Source organism: Candoia aspera, chromosome 4, assembly GCF_035149785.1.
Source record: "Candoia aspera isolate rCanAsp1 chromosome 4, rCanAsp1.hap2, whole genome shotgun sequence".
In the NCBI taxonomy this organism is placed as follows: domain Eukaryota; kingdom Metazoa; phylum Chordata; class Lepidosauria; order Squamata; family Boidae; genus Candoia; species Candoia aspera.
The window spans coordinates 41,172,779-41,193,364 of NC_086156.1; the positions used below are offsets into that span (position 1 = coordinate 41,172,779).

Sequence of the window (20,586 nt, forward strand, 5' to 3'; positions counted from 1 at the left end):
CAAAGAACAGATGAAAATTGTATCTCCCACCCAAAAAAGAATCACTTCTAACTCTTTATGCAGATTGAGCAGGAGAAAAAGATCCAATAAATTTGAACATTGATAACATTTAATGACTTTTTAGATTTTTTTACAGTAAAATCTACTTATCAGAGGTTCCTGAATTCTTTACTTGCTTCACTGTTTCAGGTCCAACCTGAGACAAGAAATCTGAGAGTGCTTGTGCTAAATTTTCTCCAAGAAACTATTTCTGCCTAGAATGAAAAACCGAGTGATGTAGAGAATGACAGGTGCAAGTCAACATAATTATTAAGCCTGAATAATATGCTCTGCTCTTTTTATAGTGGTAGGAAAGCAGGTAGAAGTTTAATAAGAAAAGCTCTTCTTGCTGTAGGTTTTCCTGCTTTAGCTTAAGCCAAAAGAATATGCGCAATCCTTCCCCAAATGCAGATACTCTTTTCACAAACATTGCCTTATGGCTCATGGTAAAATTGAACAAATGTATTCACATTGTGCTGATGAAATACTGCCATTAAAAAAACAAAAAACAAATTCATTAATAAAAAGTAATATTCCTTAAGGTGTGGATATAAGATCAGTCCAATTTCTATTTGTGCTTCAGAAACCTAAGAAATTAGATTATAAGATTAAGATCTGGCAGAATATGGGCACGGATCTTGTATTCCATCCCACATTATCTCTGAAGACTTTGTTCAGCCTCATATGCTATGATGGCCCAACAGTACAAGGTTGTGTTGCTTTTTCAGCTCAACCTTGGTCTTGGGGATGTGTCCTGGGCAGACATTCAAAAAATACAGTTTTCCCAATTGAGTTGGCCTGATGGAATTATATCTAATCTATGTGTACACAACATAGTGCTTCTCCATAATCTTATCTAGTATAATAGCTGTGCAAACAGAAATTCAGCATGTCCTTAATCCACCCACAATTATTTCCTACAGGTAGGATGCAGGGACCTAACTTAGATATCCTTATCAATCCATATAACATTGAACAAACTACAGATTATGTGACACAAAGTAGTCAATTTTCCTGAAGCATGAGTAAAATTAGAATGATTTTATATTCTTACTTTAAACCAACGGTTCTTTAAACAATGTATGTGGTGGACACTCTGGAGGGTTTACATGTACAGTCGATCTAAAAGTGCATTTTATACTTTCTTTGTGAAATGAAGTACATCCTTGCCTTTTGGGTGATGCCTGATCTGGGCTCAAAAACCTATGAAATAATGAAGTTATCTTTTTCTTTCTTTAAATTCCCATAAGCCCCATTAGGCATATGACCTGCTAGCTATCTCAGCTAAGTGAGAGGATGGATGGAATGCTTTCTTTTTATTTCAGAAGAAAATATATGTTCATGGAAAAATGGTGGGAGTTAATGAAATGTCGAGTCCTTTGTCTCAGTCCAAAGTGATGGTTTGGGCAGAACTTTGAAGCATGACAGCATCTAGAAGGCAGATGCAACCACTAAATTTAATCTGCTTTATCTCCGTCTTGTGGTAAAAAGAAGTAAATTTGCTAGCAAGCATGCAATTTTTTTAGCTTGATATACTAACACTTAAGTTTCCTGAAGATTGGATTTTATTTTGTTTGTTTATATTTCAAATTTTCATCACCATTTATTTAATTCTGTTATATTTTGTCCTAATTGTAGATCAACATGGACAACTGCTATATTGAAATGCAATGAATTGTCTGCATTTTAGTCTCTGTATCACACCTGTCATTGTCTAGTGACTCTTTTCTAAGGAGAACTGTTGATCCTACAGGATATGGGATAACTGAGAGTGAGGCTATATTGCTGTGCTGGAGTTTGACATAGGTTAATGCAGCAATAAGGTACTGATGGGTGAAAGCTGAAGGGTTTTGTTTTTTTTTTTTGTATGTTGCATAGTTCAGCCTTTCCCAGAGCCTAGTGCTCTAATGCTTAATGTCAAGAATTTTTTATACAGAGGTGGGAAACAAAACTGAAATGTATTAGTGTTTCTAGAGATAGTTGTTCTTTTGAAGAAGGCCAGTCTGAATAGCTAAAAGATCTAGGTTTGTCACCTAATTTAACCTGCTCCTTGACAAAGCCTACTTTATTGTTACAGGTGATGGGATATGAGGAAATAAAGTCTATAATGATGTCTTTGAGAATGACCCCAGAGGGTCTGTTTAGCCTACTAAAAAGGAAAATGTGAAGGGAAGGGACATATCCTCTGCTCTGAAAATTGTTAGGGGGTAAATGCAGTTTAGGAACATTTCCAAGACACGCTGTAGTGAGTTTTCAGCCAAGCTGAATTTTCAGCTCAGAATGAAATGAGACTGTTGGAATCATATATCACCCAATATTTTACATCATACTTGCCATCTTGTAGTGGAGCGTTAAGGTGCCAAAACCCTTTTGTTTTTAAGACCTTTAAAGCCCTACATGGCATGGGGCCAGGCTACCTGAGGGACCACCTCTTCCCCGTCACGTCAACCTGTCCCACCCAATCATGCAGAGAGGGCATGTTGTGGACCCCGTCAGCAAGAGAATTCCGTCTGGTGGGGTCCAGGAGGCGGGCCTTCTCTGCAGCAGCTCCCGCCCTCTGGAACATCTTGCCCCTGGAGGTGAGACTGGCCCCATCGCTCCTGGCCTTCCGGAGGAATCTGAAGACCTGGCTCTGCCACCGGGCTTGGAGCAGGGAGGGGAGTCATCATGTTTGGGGATGGCTAGTGCCCTAGAGTGCTCGTCACATACAAGGACTGTGTTATCACCTGCCATCTGGATTCTATTTTTATCTATAATTATTGTTTACCTGTAAATGTATTTTTAGATATTGTATTTTTAAATGTTGTAATTTTATTGTATATTATTTTATTTATTATTATTTTAAGCCACCCAGACTCCCTCTGGTGGGAGGAGATGGGCAGTGATGAATTTGATAAATAAATAAATAAAAATATAGCTGGGCATAATTTGTGAGAGGTTTTTTTTTTTTTTTTGGAAAACAGTACACTTCTTTGAACTCAGAAAAATCTTCAAAGCTTACTTTGATAAAGCTAAAGTAATGTGCTGGCCAACAGATGTCAAGGAAATCAGTTATGCAGATTCATAGTACTGCTGTTAGGATCAGGCTTGCACTCTCACTTATAGTCTCACAAGCTCATGAAAAAATCCCAACCTTTCAAATCTTGAGAGATTTTGGATATGTACAGAAGTCAGATTTTATTTAATTCTGGAGCTCGGTGGATGGTGTATAAGTTGCCATGCTGGCACCTATAGTTGCTATATTGCTGACTTAGATATAGCGTGCTTTGTATAGACTACTGCTATCATTGTCTAGTTGAATGTTTAAATGAATTAAAGTTTTTATCATGCTACCTCCAAACATCTACCTAGTCAGTCTCATTGTGATTGCAGGTGCAATTCACTTGGTGCTACAAAGATACAACTTTTGATTTCCTGGATTTTAAAGGCAGCCTGGGCTTTTTCCTCCTTGTCAGACCAGTTTAGCTCCAGTGACATGACTGAATAATATACCCTTAGATCATGTGCTAAGACAGGAGAAGTGGAACCTACCAAGTTTTTTTCCCCATTGTGTTTTTTGAAAGGCCTTTAAAGTGTCTTTTACCTAGTACTGTAGTGTACTGCTATCACAACATATCTTGCCTATAGTAGGATTTTGATCTGTTGCCTATCCTCCTAGAGCATTCCATACTTTGACAATATGTTTTTCCAAATTTTAAGTGGCGACAGTAAGATAAATATATCAAATTCATTACAGAGGCCCTAGGAAGAAAGGATCATTATTTACTACACAATTATTAGCACAGAATGGGAGACATGATTGTGAATGCAAATAGATGATTAGATATATGAAAACTTAAGTACATTTTTAGAGAATAAGACTTTATGCTATATCAGTCTTTTGCTTGCCTTATAATTACTTCTCCCTACCTTGCCATATTTAGATTAATCTTACTTTTCTATATGTTCCTGCTCAAATAAGAATAATACTTTAATCAGCTCTATTATGCATGCCATAGAGGGCCAGGCTAGGAAAGCCATTCTTGGCACACTGATGATGTGTATATTTTATTTCTTGCTATAATTTAAAAGTAAAATAAGAAATATTGATTTCTACTTGACTGGAGAGCTGATTTAGTTTGAATATCAGTCTGATCTTAATCAGGTGAGAATTAATTGAGTTGGAGGTATTAGATATTCAGTGATGTTAACTGAACCATGATCAATCTACAGAGAAGCTGCCTTTTGTACTGTGTCAGAAATATCAAATAGCTTACGCACTAAAATGTAGAACAGTCTTTTCATGTTTTCTGTACTTTCAACTTGCCTCATTAAATATACCCATAAATCTATTATTTGCACATATGTAATCTTCAAAACAATCTAATAATTACAATTTACTAAAACAACTTCTTAAAAAATGAGCTTGTTTATTGGTCTTTTTCATCATTCAGTATCTTCTAGATGTCTTCCCAATCAGATGATTTAAATAACCAACATATTGTGCAATACCTAATTACTTTCAGTGCTTGTGACTCCATGAATTGTACTATTTAAAAAAAAGCATCTCTTCAAAAATGTGTTTGTGTGTGTATGTGCAAAAGAGAGAGAATGAGGGAGAGAGATGCAGTTTGGTGTAGTAATTTAACTGCTGGGCTAGAAATGGGGAGATCCAGGTTCTAGTCCTCTCTTAAGCACAGAAAATGGCTGGGTGACTTTGGTCAGTCATTCTTTTTCAGCCCTAAAGTGGGAAGTCGAAAAACATCTGTCTGCCAAACCATATTGGACCAGCGTGGTAGATTACAGTCCATAACCTTCAGTGAAGAGACCATCCTTCAATGGATTGATTCAGGGTGGCAATAATAATATTGTGTGCGTGCACACACACATCGCAATGGGGGAATATAACTTTAAGCTTGTTCTAGTTCATGGTAGATGTTTTCCTATTTTAAGAGTGTGATAGCAATATCATAAGTGTTGAAGAAAATATAAATGGTGAGATAACACCTCCATAGGACCAGTTCTTAAGTAGTAAAATTGTAAACCCTTTATATAAACTGCAGAGCAGATTCTAAGATTATTATCAGTGATGCTTTGATGATAGGTAATGATCTGATTTTATTGAATGTATAAAAATACATGTATACAGTGATATTTCAGAATATTCCATGTTAAACATTTCAGTTTTAATGAACAGTTTAGTTTGGTCTTCGACCAGCTTGAAGTGTAAAACAGACATTGGAAAATAAATCCATGCATGGCATTAATTTTGACTGAATTGATTGTAGAATGATAAATTGTAAGGCAAATAGTTAAAACTAACTATAATGCCTATTTGTGTCATGCCGTGGACTGATTAATTCTCAGAATGCACATGTTTCCTAATTGCACTCAGGAAAGCCAGTTTATGTGGCTCCACTTTTAAAAATATTTTCATGCCATTTTAAAAATATGAAGAAGGCAGACCACATTTCAGCATCAAAGAACTGCTCTTTGGGGAGGGGAAGTGGCCATGATTTGCAAAGGGTGGGGGTAGTGTCATGATGATTTTGGCAAATGGAAAAAATTTGGTTTGGGAGGATTGTGGTTTTATGTTTCTGTGTATGTATGTTTTTTGTTTATTTTCTTAAAGCCTACCTGATGGCTTACACGTACATGCTATTTTTCTGCCTTCCAGCTCTTCTCAGTCCAGTTTAACACATACCTGAGATACCTCCATATGCATTTGAGTACTTGCAGATCTATTTGGACAAGAAACTATAGTGCCAGTCATGTCTATATATTTGCGACCTAAAGTTTGAAAAGAACTGTCATCCAATCAATGTTTGTCTTTTGGCCAGTAGGTGAATACAAGTACTGTCAGCCAACATATGCTATAGTTTCAAGGTTGTCAGTAACTGAGTGCTCCATTCAACCACCTCTGATTCTACAGAGTCTGTTCCCCTTCACAAAAATAAGATAATTTACTAGCATTTCCCCTCTATTGTGCTACATGATGCCACATTATTGCAAAGGTTATAATAGTGGCAATATATTTTGAAATAGTTTGCTGCTAAAGTACAATATAAATGCCTTATACTAAGTAATGTAAGGCTAACATTAGATTCCTTCTTTTAAAAATAGCTTCATACAACATGGCAGTATTTTAATATAGGCCAGGTACATAAATTGGACAAATCAGTGTATGAAGAAAGATAGTGATGTGTGCTGCATCTTATGGAAACATTCTTCCTATTCTAACATGTTCCTCTGCCAAGTATGTCAAGACCAGAGGAGTTCTTTTAAGTTGAATATCTAGCTGCCATGTTCATTGATTGGACATTTGAGTTCACATATGCATCTTCTTGTCATTTGCTTCAGCAACTGAATGAATGAAAAGGAGAGTTGAGCAACAGGTAGCTATCTGGAAGGAAAGGCTAAATGATCCAAAAACACTGTCATGGTCTAATTCATGGAAAAGCAAGCCTAGATCTGATTGCATGAATTTATTTGGGTTGTGTATACTGTGTTAAGAACTGGAGCAGCATAAGGCAACTAAGTGTTTATGCTAAAGATTTTATGGGAGGAGTGAATGTTGAGATGTGTCATGTAGGCTTTTTTTTAGAGACAAATCATGGCATGAGAGAGAAAAATCAAGTAGTTTGAAAATACAAGTGATGTAATGCTTGACATCCAAGATACCAATGTGTAATTGAGAGGTGGAATTAGAATGGAAGTGATCTGCCTAAATGTATAGTAAAATCTTGCGCCTTTTAATCTGTGGATATTGTGTCACATATTTAATTTGTTGGATGTTTGTTGAATATATTAAAAGTATTTTTTAAAATATTTTACCAGTAACTGTATATATAGATGTAGTACAGTATATTAAATAGATACAGGTAGTCCCTGTTTAGCAACTGACTAGTTTAGCAACCGTTTGCAGTTACTGTGGTGATGAAAGAGTAACTTTGTGACCAATCCTTGCATTATGACCTTCGCAGGTCTGAAAAGTAAAGGAAAGGTGAAGTAAGATTGTAAGTACGGTCATGGTTTCATTCAGCGGCTGCTTCACTTAACAACCAAGTTGCCAGTCCCAATTGTGGTAGCTAAACAAGGACTACCTGTAATTTCAAGAAACTGTTTGTGGCAGTTCCCAAGATTGCAGGTTAGTAGCCAAATATGTTGCTGGCTGATCCAGTTTGAAAGAAAGATATTAATTAGAAGAATGCAACACGTTGTGTTCTGAATGTCTTGGAATTTTCATTTGTTTTTTTTTTCTTCCTGTCATTATTACTATTGTTACTAGTACTACACTTTTGAATGTACCTCTGTAGCTAGGAAAGTGAGAAATGTAACTATTTAAAAGAAAAATGGTCTCAGACTTTTGAACAGTGGCTTATAGCTATATAGAAATGTAGCTCCACAGAAAGAGAATATTTTTCTCATCTGCAATACAGCAGTCTCTTAACCACAGGAAATTGGTTTTATTATTCTGCTACAAGTCAGGTGATTATTGTTTTTTAAGCAGGTTCACAATAAATTAACCATAATGGATTCTTGGATGACTTGTCCTTCCCTCTTTGATGCGAGACTAGCTCCGAAGGCCAACAACTCCTCACTCAACATTCTCAGCATTCAGCCTGATTGTTAGAAGTCTATTGTATTATTGCAATTATTATTTTAATTTTTGCATTATGGATAATATTGTGAAAACTTTGAACACATTGTTTGCCTTTAGACTGTCTTCCTAAAACTTGCTTTTATTAATACAGCCAGTTTTAACCATCCTCAGTGTTACATCTCAATATTGAAATAAGTAGAAAAGGAAACCAGAGGGAAGAAAGATTCCATTTGCTGCAAGTTAGGTTTTGTGAGATTTGAGTCTGTTTCAATAAGGTTGGGCAGAGATCCAAATTCAAATGACAACATGTGATTTGGACATAGTGCTTGTTGGGAACACCTTGAAGCAGCTGTGTCTTTTTCTGGGCTTGCACAGCTGCCATGAGATACCAGGAAAGGAAGTGCTTGGCTTCAGGGTTCTTCCCAGGTGCTGCATGCACATCCAAGCATGTGCCAACTCACATTTTGCCCTTCGAATCCATATGTCAGCATTTCCCTTTTTAAAAATGAACAGGGAAGCTGTTCTGATTGTTCTGGGGGCAGGTATTCAGAGGGGGGTGAGGAGATTTCTTGAATGATCAAAACTGTTTAATAAAAATGTGCACTGCCATGTTTTTCAGACTCCTTGACAGCCTCTAGTAAACATTTGTAATTGAATGGTCTGAATTGCAGTCTCTTCTAGCAGAGAGAGAGAGAGATGCAAAGACTGAGGTTACAAAAGCCTGTAGTGATTATGTTACATGTTCCCATGGTGGGATTCTAACATTCTTGAGCCTGTTCCTTTCCCCTTCCTTCCTTTTCATTTTCATTTAGCATTAACAACATTAAAGCTTCATAGCTGGAAGCACTTTTATCACATTGTGATGATTCTTCCTATGTGCCCATCCACTGCAATCTGTAGTGGGGTCTTTTTGGGAGCTGGGCTATGCTCCCCCTGCAGCCAGTTCAGTCTTTGTTCACTAGGTGATTACACCTTTAACCAGCTGAAGCTGGTGAGCTAACAAGTGAGAGAGACCTCCCATTGTCTTAGGCTTTTATTTTATATTGCTTGGGTGTGCACACATGTGTTTTTGCTTCACAGCTTTCAGGAAGAATGATTACAAAAGGAAAAAAAAAACTGTATCAGGGCTACTGCACTACTTAGGTAAGCACCAGTGGGAAGCAGAAATCCAATTGTTCTCTGGACCAAATGTTAAGCTTGAGAATGCCAACAACATTTTTTCCTGCTAATTATATCTAGCATGTTTATATGAAATGAGAAAAACATCTGCATATGTGATCCACTAAAACTCTAAATGTTTTTGCCCAGAATGCTTGGATAGTTCCAAGCCAATCGGGCTGTATGTTTTTCAGAGGGCATGGAAGATGGGATATGCCTGGCTTTAAAACTGTTAGTTACCATGTGTCCAAGGTATGGCTTTACTGCTCAAAATGTTTTTAATATCAAGGATTTTTTAAAATGTAAATTACTTAGACCTGTCTTTTGTAGCTAACCTAGGGCTATGGCTGGAGAAAGGACTTTATTCAACATTATTAATTGATCTGTTTCATTAATTGAAACTGTATACATTTCATAGAGATTAAAACAGCCATATCTGTTAAACCCACATGCTTTGTGGGGGGAGGGATTGTGTGTACATATATGTGGGTCACAGCAGGCATCTTAAGAGCAGTGTTTCATACTGCACAGGTAAAAAAAGTGTGACCCTGCCAATATTGTCTATATGTTAGATTTACATCCTGCCTTTCCTCTGGGAGCTCAAGGTAGCATACATTGCACTTTGTCTTCCGTTTTATCCCCACAACAACCACTCCACAAGATAATTCGGGCTAAGAGAAAATGTGATTAGCCTGTTGTACCCAGTGAGCCTCCATGGCCAAGGATGGACTAGAACCTGGGTCATCCTGATGTTACTTCAACACTGATGAATTCTAAGTCCTATCAGTTTCACCCACCATAAGCAGGGAATGGTGGATCCAATAACATTATGAGGCATTATTATTATTATATAAGAGAATAGAGGGGATTGTCCCTTAAGATGATGATTGCAGTGTGCAGTTCTATTGCTACAGCTATTAACCTTGGATCTGATGAAATAAATATCTTTATTAACTGACCTAAATTAATTAATCTAACCAATTAAATATACTACCCATAATTGTAAAGGAAGAGTGATTCATTTTTTAATATGACTACAATTCATTTAGGAGGTTGGCATATGCAAGTTCCCCTTTAAGAAATCTTCAAAGAATAAAGAAGAACTTGCTAGCAACCTGATGTGTAATGGGACAATTCTTGCACACATCTGCGTGACAGCAGTGTTGGCATGTCTACCATGTGAGAGCCATTCATATTCTGGATTTCCCTCAAAGAGTATTTGTATGTGTGACAAAATGTATGTGCATACTTGCTGCACAGTTTGAAGTTTCACTGGTTTTCTGACTGCAAAAGAAAATAGACCTTATGAAGTGGGCCATCTGAAGCAGCAATACAGAATGCTACGCAGAGGCCAGCAGTGTCATCACACAGGCTCTGACTTGTTGAAAGCAGTATGAAAGGGAGAAAGTTTTCACTCCTGAATTTGTTAGAGAAGAATACAGTTTCATAAATAGTTCAATAGTATTGAAGATAAAGTTAAGTATGAGCAGTGTTAATTTGTTACACAGTGTGATGAGAAAATCCTAATTACAACCTTGTTGCTAAACAAGCGAGAAAGACCTTACAAAAAGCTTGAAGGAGCAGGCCAGGAGGGGCTAAGCTTGCAGATCAGACTGGATCACTGAGTGAGAAAATCAAAATACTTCCCTCACAAGAGTCATTTCGTGGGCCTATGCAGATCAGCTCCACTATGACTCAAATTGGAAATTAAGAATTGAGCAGAACATAATTCAGCCTGGGTTCATGATCTGGGCACTTTGAGATTTGGTTTTTTTTTTAAGTCATCACAGGCTATAGGAGGAAATACCTGCAGCTGTTTGTTATTGTTGTTGTTGGCAAAATGTGAAAATAGCAAGATGGTTGACCTTTTAAAAGACTTTAATCCTACCAAGTTCCAACAGTGTATTCAAATTTGGAAATTTCGTGATTTATTACGAACAAAATTTTGTAATATTCCCCTGATACCAAAGACCTGAAAATAATTCCAGACCTCTTCTGTAAGGAATGAAAGCGGGTGAGAAAGTTGTTTCCTTTTCCCCCTTGATGATCTGTTCAGGACTGTATGTGCTGTAGGGGATGGCTGAGGGTATGGTGCTTAATTCAGCAAATTTGGGAATACTGTAATTTATAATACTATGCTTGGGATTTTAAAAAGCTATCAATAGCTTTGTAAATAATTTATTTGCTACTATTGTGCTTCTTAGCAGAAGACAGCACAAGAAAAGGTTAAGGTTTATTTTACTTATTTTGGGTTTGTGATTTGTATTTTTCCATAGTAATTCTGTTTTTACATTAAGCCTTTTTGACAAAAGAGCAGTTGATTCCTTTTCATGAAATAAACTATGCATAGGCAGATATATATTCTTGGATAAATAATATTTTTAATTGGCTAGGAAGCAAGTAGGTCTGTGAGGAAGATTCCATAACTTCATTATTGAAATTTATTTATTTTATTTATTTTATTTATTTATTTGATTTCTGTAGCCGCCCATCTCAGCGAGTGATGAGTTTTGTATTGGTTAAGTATGCTTTTGGTAGGCATTGGTCAATGAAATTTGGCTGCCAAATAATACAGCTTGCAGTAATTCTGTTTTAATGCTTCTGTGTACTTGTGCATACTTCACTAAGAAGTTGTGGTAAACATTTTATGCTATAGTACAGATCTCAGTTAAAACAAGGGCAAAAATCCTTGTTTGAAAAAACAGATATATAAAACTGCTTTTACGTTAGACATTTAGCCCAGCCTTCTTCTAATCTATTGCTTGCATGATTTCTTCAACTATATAACCCCACTGAAATAAAGGAATTGTAGTCTAATCCTATCACCTGTGGAGGCCACGAGACTGGGGAAGATTTGCCTAACTACTAGATAAGAAACTTGTTCCTGATATAGCAAGATTATGCAATATTTTGGATCCAGTATCCCCCAAATGCTTTAAACATTTAGGGTCATGAGCACAGTGTGCTTTGCTTTGCAACTCTTTAAAATAAAGCAGCTCCAGCAGCCACATGATCGTATGAAAACACAAGTCTGCTTTAAAGAGTTGCAGACACATGTTATGCTGTGAACTGCCCAGAGCTGTGCTTTAAGATGGGCGGGCATACAAATCTTATGAATGAATGAATGTTCACAGTCCTGCATGCTTCCAAGCCTTTCAGAATTGAATCCAAAGCAGTTGTGCAACCCTGTTATGCAATGTGTCACACTTCATACTTTCAGGAAGAACTTCAGAGCGTTCTTCCTTGAGAATTGTCTACCCAGATTGACTGAGTGGGAAAAAAAATCTGCTCTACATCTAAAACTACTCTTCCGCATCTTACAAAGATTAGTAATGAGACAGTCCATCATCTCAAGCCTACAATCTAAAAGATGGGACCCAAAAAGGAATAATACAGAGGATGGGGAACTGGCAACAGCTCCTAGATTCAAGGTGGCCCTGCTACTTTTTTGGATATTATTTGCCCTCCCAAAGCATCAAATAAAACATGGATGTGAGTTGTGAAAGATCAAGCAAGAGGCAACAGTTTTAAGCAAGAAAACTAGAATTACATCAGATAATTTCAGCCATGGGGTCTCTCTTTTCCATAAAATATTTATCATCACATTTATATAGCCTCCTATCTCACATAGTGATTCTGGGTATGTACATAATAAAACAGTCCAAATACATTAAAAAAACATTAAAATACAACCAAATTAAATTAAAAAGGTAAAAACAAGATGATGAAAAAACATACAAGAGAATGCATTCCAATTGACTATCATATAACCATCTAGTGGGGTTCACTGTATCATGGGATTCCCAAGCCAATGGACAAAATCATGTTTTAAAGGCCTTCCAGAAGGCCAACAGGATTGGGGCCAGCCTCACCTTGGGGGGAATGATGTTCCACAGGGTGAGGCCATGACAGAAAAGGCTTTCCTCCTAGGTCCCACCCAATGAAATTCCCTGGCTGATGGGATCTGCAACATGCCTCTCCAGGTGGTACAGGTAGATGTAACCAGGGAAAGGTGGTCCCTAAAATAACCAGGTCCAATCCAAGGTGCTGCTTTAAAGATCATAAGCAGCACCTTGAATTGGACCCAAAAGCAAACTGGCAGCCAATGCAGCTTGCAAAGCAGAGGTGTGCAGTTCTTGGAGCGCACATTGTAGTTGAAGCTTCTGGATACTCTTCAAGGGCAGCCCCATATAGAGGGTATTACAGTAATCCATTTGGGAGGTGACTAGGGCATGAATGACTGAGAGTAGAGCCTCCCGATCCAGGAATAGGCGCAACTGGTGCACAACACGAAGCTGTGTAAAGGCCCTCCTGGCCATGTCTGCCACCTGCTCTTTGAGCAGGAATTGTGAGTCCAGAAGGACCCGCAGATTGCACACTGGGTCTGTATGGGGCAGACATATTATTTCCAGGGTCAGAGATAGTATGCCTACAACCAGTTTCCAGAGGTGGGAAGGGGAGGATGCAGAAAGTTGGATAGGTTTGTAATCAGATCGAATGTGTTACGTGAATCATTGAATTGTACATATCCTGCTGTGTTTATGACTGGCTAGAGGGGAAACTGGCAGCTTTCAGTTACTGGTGGGTGACAAGATAAAGGGAGGCCCTGCATGCTTTTTACAGGTTGGAAATGAAGGATGCAAACAGTGTCGATATTAGAGTTTCTCTTTAGCCCAATAGTTTCTCTAACAGTAGCCACTGAATGCCATAATACAGGGCTGACAACTGTTTTATAGCCATGGTTCACTCGCCCCCCCTTTCCTTCCTTCCGTGTAGGTAATTTTCAGTATCCAGTGCCAGAAAAGGGTTAGAACTATGATACCATGACATCACACAAGTGGCAGGAGCAATTTTCTGTTAAAAAAACAGGCTGCATTAGAGGATTGTTGTTCTGAATATGTCTGGCTTAGCTAAAAATAATAGCATGCTTTGTTATCTTACTGCCAGAAACTGGTGGGAACTTCCAGTTATCCCTTGTTTGTTTCCAGCCTCAGTATTCAAGAGATGCTATACAAATATAGTGCCTTACTATAACACTTTAAAATGAGTGACTTTTATAGTTCGACTGCTGTAGCTATTTCAGAAGCCAAGTTCCCTATTCTTAATGAATACCTGCAAGTCAAAAGTAAGGACCATCATGGTGAGCATACATGATCCTGTTCCTTTATTCCAGCATAACCACTTGGCATCTATTTGTTTTTTTCAGACTTTACCAAATGTTGTAAAGAGACAGGTTTTCTTATGGTGGTGAAGTGCCAAAAGGAAAACAAACTCCTGAAAGAATGTCTCACCAGCCAGTAAGTATAAAGACACTGGAAGAGAAGTCCACACCCATCAAAGCATCCACTGCTGTTTTGTTTTGAAAAATGGCATGATACAGACGTTGCTTTAAGTCTTAGATATCAGCAAGGTATTGGCCATTAGTTTGGCTGGCTGGCAGTTCTGGGAGGGCACGAAGTTGGGAAAATCTGTAATATCAGAACACAGGTATAACTACCACTGGTTTTTATTCATTTGTCCCTCGTCAGTTCATTTGTCCCCTTTTGTTCTTTTGTCCCCATCAGCGTAGCTGATTCTTCATAAAATAACAACTCATTTGGACATTTTGGGGAGGAATGTCTGTAATTCGGCCTTCTTCAACCTGATACCCTCCAGGCATGTTGAACTAGAACTCTCAGCATCTCCAGCCAATTAGGCCATGCTGGTCAAAGATCATGGGAACTGCCTGCCTGGCACATTGGGGTGACAGACCGTTGTGGTGGCTTCATTATCCCAAACTCTGAATCACTTATGTATATTTGAAAGCTGTAGAATTGCTACAATTATTGGGAAGGTTCATGATATAAGAAAGATACTTTAATATGGTCTACTTTTAAAATTATTGGACACATATCAACAGTACTGAGCATTAAGGGTGTGTTAAACAAAACCAATCTAGTATCCTAAGGCAAATGAAAAAAACAAAAATCCTGTATCCTAAGGCAAATGAAAAAAATGCCAGGTAGGTGGGTAGGTAGATAGAGTCTATCTATCTATCTAAGGGAAAAAAAGACTATTCTGGGCAGGAATTCTTACATTTATTTTTAAAAAACCAAAGTTAAGAAACTTATTTAAGGTGTGTTTTTTTTTTCAAAAAAGTTGTATTAAGAAAGCCAATATAGAGATTCAGTTTAGTGTAAGGATCTGAAACTTTCTGGATTATCTTGGAGTATTAAAGTCAGATGCTACAGTAAAAAAGAAAAGGAGCTAGGACAAAATGTAAATTTAATTACATTTCAATTCAATTAAAATGGAATCAAATGCATTTAATATTACTTCCTAAGTATTTGTAATTTTTAATGTGACTGGGGAAAAATTATAAATTTGGTGACAGGTTTTGGAATTTGAAGTTTCAGGATGTGCAATAGTGTGATTTATACAAATTAAGCCTACTACTGTTTACCAGGAAAGCCAGAGAATGTTTACAGGCAAATGTCTGGTTAAATAATTAAGAACTCCATTTTAGATAGACTGCAGGTAGTCCTTAACAATGGTAATTGGGACTGGCAATTCTGTCGCTAAATGACAAGGTCGTAAAGTGCAACATCACATGACTGCACTGATTTATGACGGCACTTGCACTTCCAGTTGCCATTGTTAGGTGAATCCTGCGTGGTTACAGCATCCCACAATCACGAGTTCACATCTGCGACCTCCTGCTGGCTTCCCCATTGACTTTGCTTGTCGGAAACTGGTAGTGAAGGTCACATATGGCAATCACATGACCGTGGGACACTGCAACCATCGTTAATTGTGAGCCGGTTGCCAAGCACACGAATCACGATCACATGACCATGAGATTTTGCAACCACTGTAATTGTGAGCCAGTTGCCAAGCCCCTGAATCACGATCACGTGACTGTAGGGATGCTGTGACAGCCACAACTATGAGGACCTGTTGTAAGCTCCCCTCGTTCAGTGCTGTCGTAACTTTGAACAATCAGTAAGCAAGGACTACCTGTATTATCTCTCCTCCCTGAGGGGAAGTTTATATCCTTCCATTGCTCAAACTGCACCTGCTGGGTTACCTCTTTTTGTTTTCATTGACAAAACTGTTCTCTCTTACCTATGTATTCTCCATACTAGAGCTTTGCAAAACATTTCACAGGGCCCAACGTTAAGTCCCCTTCCATTATGTGTTGCGACATCCACATCCTCCAGAAGGTTCAGCGTGGCTGCTTTGAAAGGTTTCCCAGGGTCTTTCCCCATTCATGTTTGTGTGCAACCACTTGGCTTCCAGTCCCAGAGGAAATGTCCATGCATGCAAAGAACACTTGAAAAGTACTTGGGAGTTGCCAAACTGAGCCTTCCATAGGACACGGATGTGAGGGGTACACGATACATTTTTATAATTGTTTGTTTTTCATGAGTACTTTTTATTTCATACACACCAAATGTTTGTGTGTTTATATATTAGGTAGACAAGGAATTAAGGCACAGAATTCTGAAAATTAATGTCCTTCATAGAGAATTAGTTTTGAATTATTATTTTTTTTGGTAACAGTAGATGGGTTCACATTTAAACAGCAGATACAATTTTGTATTTACATGGAATATATGGTTTAGATAGTTGATCTAACTGCATTCTTGCATTATTCCTTCTTGGTCCGTAAGTTGTCTAATGCAAATGTAATCGGGTAGAGAAATTAATACACATATTTTGCCTGTCTTTTAGCTATACTGATCCAGCATTTTATGAAGAATGCAAGGCTGAATATTTGAAAACCAGGGAAGAATACAGAGCAACAAAGATTCCTCCTCATTAGAAGCCTACTACTAGCACATAGGCAAGTTGTATGGCTGACATTTTTAACCTGAACTTACGTATGCACAGCAGCTTCATTCTGACTTCATCAGCCTAGGTCTGCCAAAATAAATGAAATTAAATGCAGAAATCCTGAAGGACATGACTATGCTAAAAAAGTTAATCAAATCCGGGTATTAAATTTGGTACACCAATAGTAATTTTCCAGTTCATTTAAACATGCAGCTGTGCCACAACTATTAACACTTTAAATATATATACTCATTTTTCAGGACATTGCAAAATAAATCTCTACCTTTTGTTCTTTCTCACTTTTTTGGAGAACAAGAACTAACAAGTTTTAAGGCAGTTTACAATATTTAAAATATAATAGTGTGGAGTTCTTTGGGAAGGAAAGACTATGTGCTGATTTCCACGGGTTCTTTGATAATATTAATGGCACTCCACTTTTGACTCTGTACCACAGGTGCATCTGTGAAAATTAATTTTACTTGGATTCCATTGCACAATGTCTAATATCGGCAAGTAACAAAGCAGAAGCCCTTGGCAAGATTTTTTTCCCCCAATTACCTCACAGGATTTGTGGTTTGCCAACTGAACGGCCTCCAGAGAACAATAAATCTGAACTGAGTGGAAATCTTTGAGATCCTCGCTTTAGGAGAAACTCCACGTGAAATTTTAAAGGCAGAGTTGCTTGGGAAGGAGAGTTCCTGAAGGTAGCCATCTGATGGATATTAGTTGTATTAAGATGGAACTCTCATTTTGAAGTCCCAACACACCTAATAACCACTGAGTTTGAGAAGGCTGCTGGAAAGTTTTTACGAAGGGAAATGAATAGTTCAAAGAACAAGAGAATATAAACTGGCTTGTTAAATACGAAATAAGCATCTGTAAATGAGATCTCTTGTTAACAAAACACCTGGAACAGGAAAGGACTATGTACTGTAGTGCCTTTGGCTGATTAGTGTAAGATGTGAGTGAAAGGTCCCCTGTGCAAGCACCGAGTCATGTCTGACCCTTTGGGGGGATGCCACTTTTGCGACATTTTCTTGGCAGACGATAGAGCAGGGTGGTTTGCCATTGCCTTCCCCAGTCATCACCTTCCCCAGCAAGCTGGGTGCTCATTTTACCAACCTCGGAAGGATGGAAGGCTGAATTGACCTGAGCCGGCTACCCAAGAAACTAGCTTCTGCTGGGATCGAACTCAGGTCTTGGGGAGAGCTTCGGTTGCACTAGCGCTGCCTACCACTCTGTGCCACATGAGGCTTGGCTTAGTATAAGATACATATGGTCTAATGGGATGTTGAATACCAACACGTGTTTGCTTTTAAGGCTCTACTGCTCTGACTAGGAAGAGCCTTGAGGAATTTGTGTACAGGGAAATCGGAGTTTTTCTCATTGTTCTTTTGCAAGGGGGAATCGTTACCTTATCTCCTAAGCTCTGTTTGGTTAAAGTGAAACAAGAAACCTGGGTCTGTGCTTTTATTACTTTGCATAAAGATTCTGAAATAAATATTCCTCCAAGCAACACCTCTGTATAAAAAATGAAGTGTTGATGGCAAGTTGAGGTAGAGGCCTAGTCTATCAATCTTCCTTATGTTCAGAATTGCAGTACATTCTGAACAGGGACGTCTTTTTCAGAGTACTCTATCATTGGATTTTCCTTCAGTAGTTTTATTCCTATATTTACTCATCTAAATCAGAACAAATACTTTTTCAGAAAGAAGAGAATAATGTCAGGGGAAGGACCCTGTTACACTCCAGGTATTAGTGAACTATAACTTCTATTATTCTTGACCACCAGTTATGCTGGCTAAGTCTAGTGGGAAAATAATATTTTCCTTGGAGGAATGGTGTAAAAATAAATAATAAAAGCAGATAGAACGCTACAAATTCCCCTACTTCTGGCCATAAATGCTGGCAAATTCAGAAGATGTGATGTCACCTTTGCATTTAATCAAAGAATTGCAAAGAGCTTGTAGGATTCTTAGTCCTACAATATAATTTACTCTTGTTTGCGCAATACCTCCCAGTTTTGTTTTTGCACTGTGGCTCTTTAGGGAAATAATTTTGATCCATTGCAGGTTTGGATTTGTGAGAAGACTTAAAATCCAGCATCTGAAGAGTGAAGACAGAATGTCAGCATCACTTTACATCCAATATTCATCACTTCTACTTTCAAAATATACAGTATGATGGTATTAGGATATAATTTTTTTAGATATATCTAAGATGCAAAGAAATAGCAGAACTGAATGTTCTGTCAGAGAATCCAGATAAAAGCAATAGGTGATGTGGAAGGCAGAGACAAAAGAGAGTAGCAGAATGATGCTACCAAAAAAAGGTGCTTACAGACTATAGTAAATTTTATGAAGTGGGGCTATTCTAATGGAATCGAATTAAAAAAAAATGCTTCTCTATTTAAGATGTATGCTAAAAATGGTTCTCAGGGAATTTATTCTCAATAAGTATGAAAATAAAAGAAACTTTCATGAATTTTAGCATTCTGCCTTTTTCCCCCTTATTGTGAAGAATATTACATCACAGAATATATTTGTATCAGTTCTGCAATATTAAATAAATGGTATGTAATAACTCATGCCGAAATTGTCTGAGATTTAACTGATTTTTCCTTTCTATGTATTTTTTTTCTAACCCTGCAACTTGCCCATTTGCAGAAGCATCTCCTGCAGCACTTCTGAGAATTTCCAGTTTTCACACATTCTTTTCTATTGATCAAGCTGGTTGGATTTCTGTATACAAAACAGATGGACCCTACTCTTTTATTGGTATCTGAAATCAAGAGCTGAGGCAACAAAGTATTTTTTGATTGGTTGATTGGTAAGGAATATTGAGGTGGTAAGGAATATTGAGGTGCAAAATGTTATGACTTTGAAATATTATGCTCTCAAAACTACTGTTTTGAGTGTGCTGAGCATGAAACAAAACACAGTCCTGTTCTGAGTGCTGCAGTTGGACAACCGTTTTGTGACTTCTGATTAGGCTGCTTTTTTTCAAACTTTTTCCAGCCTAGCCAGTACAACAGCAGAGATAAGTCAAGTTCCTATTGCTAACAGTTTAGCCTGGATGGAATGCTGAGGCAGTGAAATGTTGAAAGAACATTTATGGGCAGACAAAAGTCTGCCTGGTAAGTTGCCATTTGTTTCTCTGAATTCATGGATGGATGGGTGGAGTCCATGAATATTGTACTGCAGTTTACTTTACAAGCAGGTAATACAAAAGTAGCTCTGGGTGTGCATACATGTACATGTGCATTTGCTAAAGTTATAAAGAATACTAATCTATTTTGATTGGCTTGCTGAACTTTTGGTGTGCATGTGCAGTCTGTCTGCTCTAGTGTTCTGCTGTAATTTCATGCAATTAAGAAGCATCAGTAGACTACCAATAAATAAAATTAGAGAGCTGACAGAAAATTGAGTCACGGGGTTTGTTTAAAAAAAAAAAGAAATTCTGTCTGTTCCCATTTTAATGCAGATCTAATCTTTTAGACTATATCAGATAGTGATCTAAGCAGATATTTTATTTGAAGACAGGACAGAACCATGTTCCTGCCATTTCCTACTAAAAGTTTAGTATTTTAAAAATTCTGTGCAGTTTGGGTTGTTGTATTTAGCACAGTATACCCCCAATCCTACTTTTGTAGCCCTGGGGTGAAAAACAAGGGAATAGCAGCTGGTCTTGAATTCCAGTTATTTCCTATGAGCAGAACACTAGAAACCCTTCATTCCAAGAGAACACTGCCAGCTCAAAATAATGTTCCAAAGTGGTGCTACTTTGCACTGTACTTGAAACAATACAGATTTTCTGTTTCATGAATACCAGTAAGAAAGATAGATTTAAAGGACAAACCTCTTATTAAGTCTTCCTGTAAGCACTTGAGATTCATAATTCCATGAATGCTTTATGAACCCCTCCCCCAGTGACTTTGAACTCAGAAGTTTTTAACAATGGTAGTGAGAATCCAAATTATAGTAATTATTTAT

At 37.7% G+C, this 20,586-nt stretch overlaps 1 protein-coding gene across 2 annotated transcripts in view; it reads left to right on the plus strand.

The window, feature by feature from the left end:
* CMC1 (C-X9-C motif containing 1) overlaps positions 1-19,189 on the plus strand; it is a 44,747-nt gene extending 25,558 nt beyond the window's left edge. Inside the window, exons 3-5 of one of the 2 annotated variants that reach the window (XR_010067966.1) lie at positions 13,986-14,076; positions 16,493-17,546; positions 17,858-18,305. Coding sequence is in view for 1 of the 2 variants with exons in the window: in XM_063303916.1 (XP_063159986.1) it covers positions 13,986-14,076; positions 16,493-16,583 (182 nt within the window). In the remaining variant the exon portion in view is untranslated. Of the gene's footprint in view, positions 1-13,985; positions 14,077-16,492; positions 17,547-17,857; positions 18,306-18,666 lie in introns of those variants that run through there. The other variant, XM_063303916.1, reaches the window with a different exon arrangement.
* Positions 19,190-20,586: the final 1,397 nt, after the last annotated feature.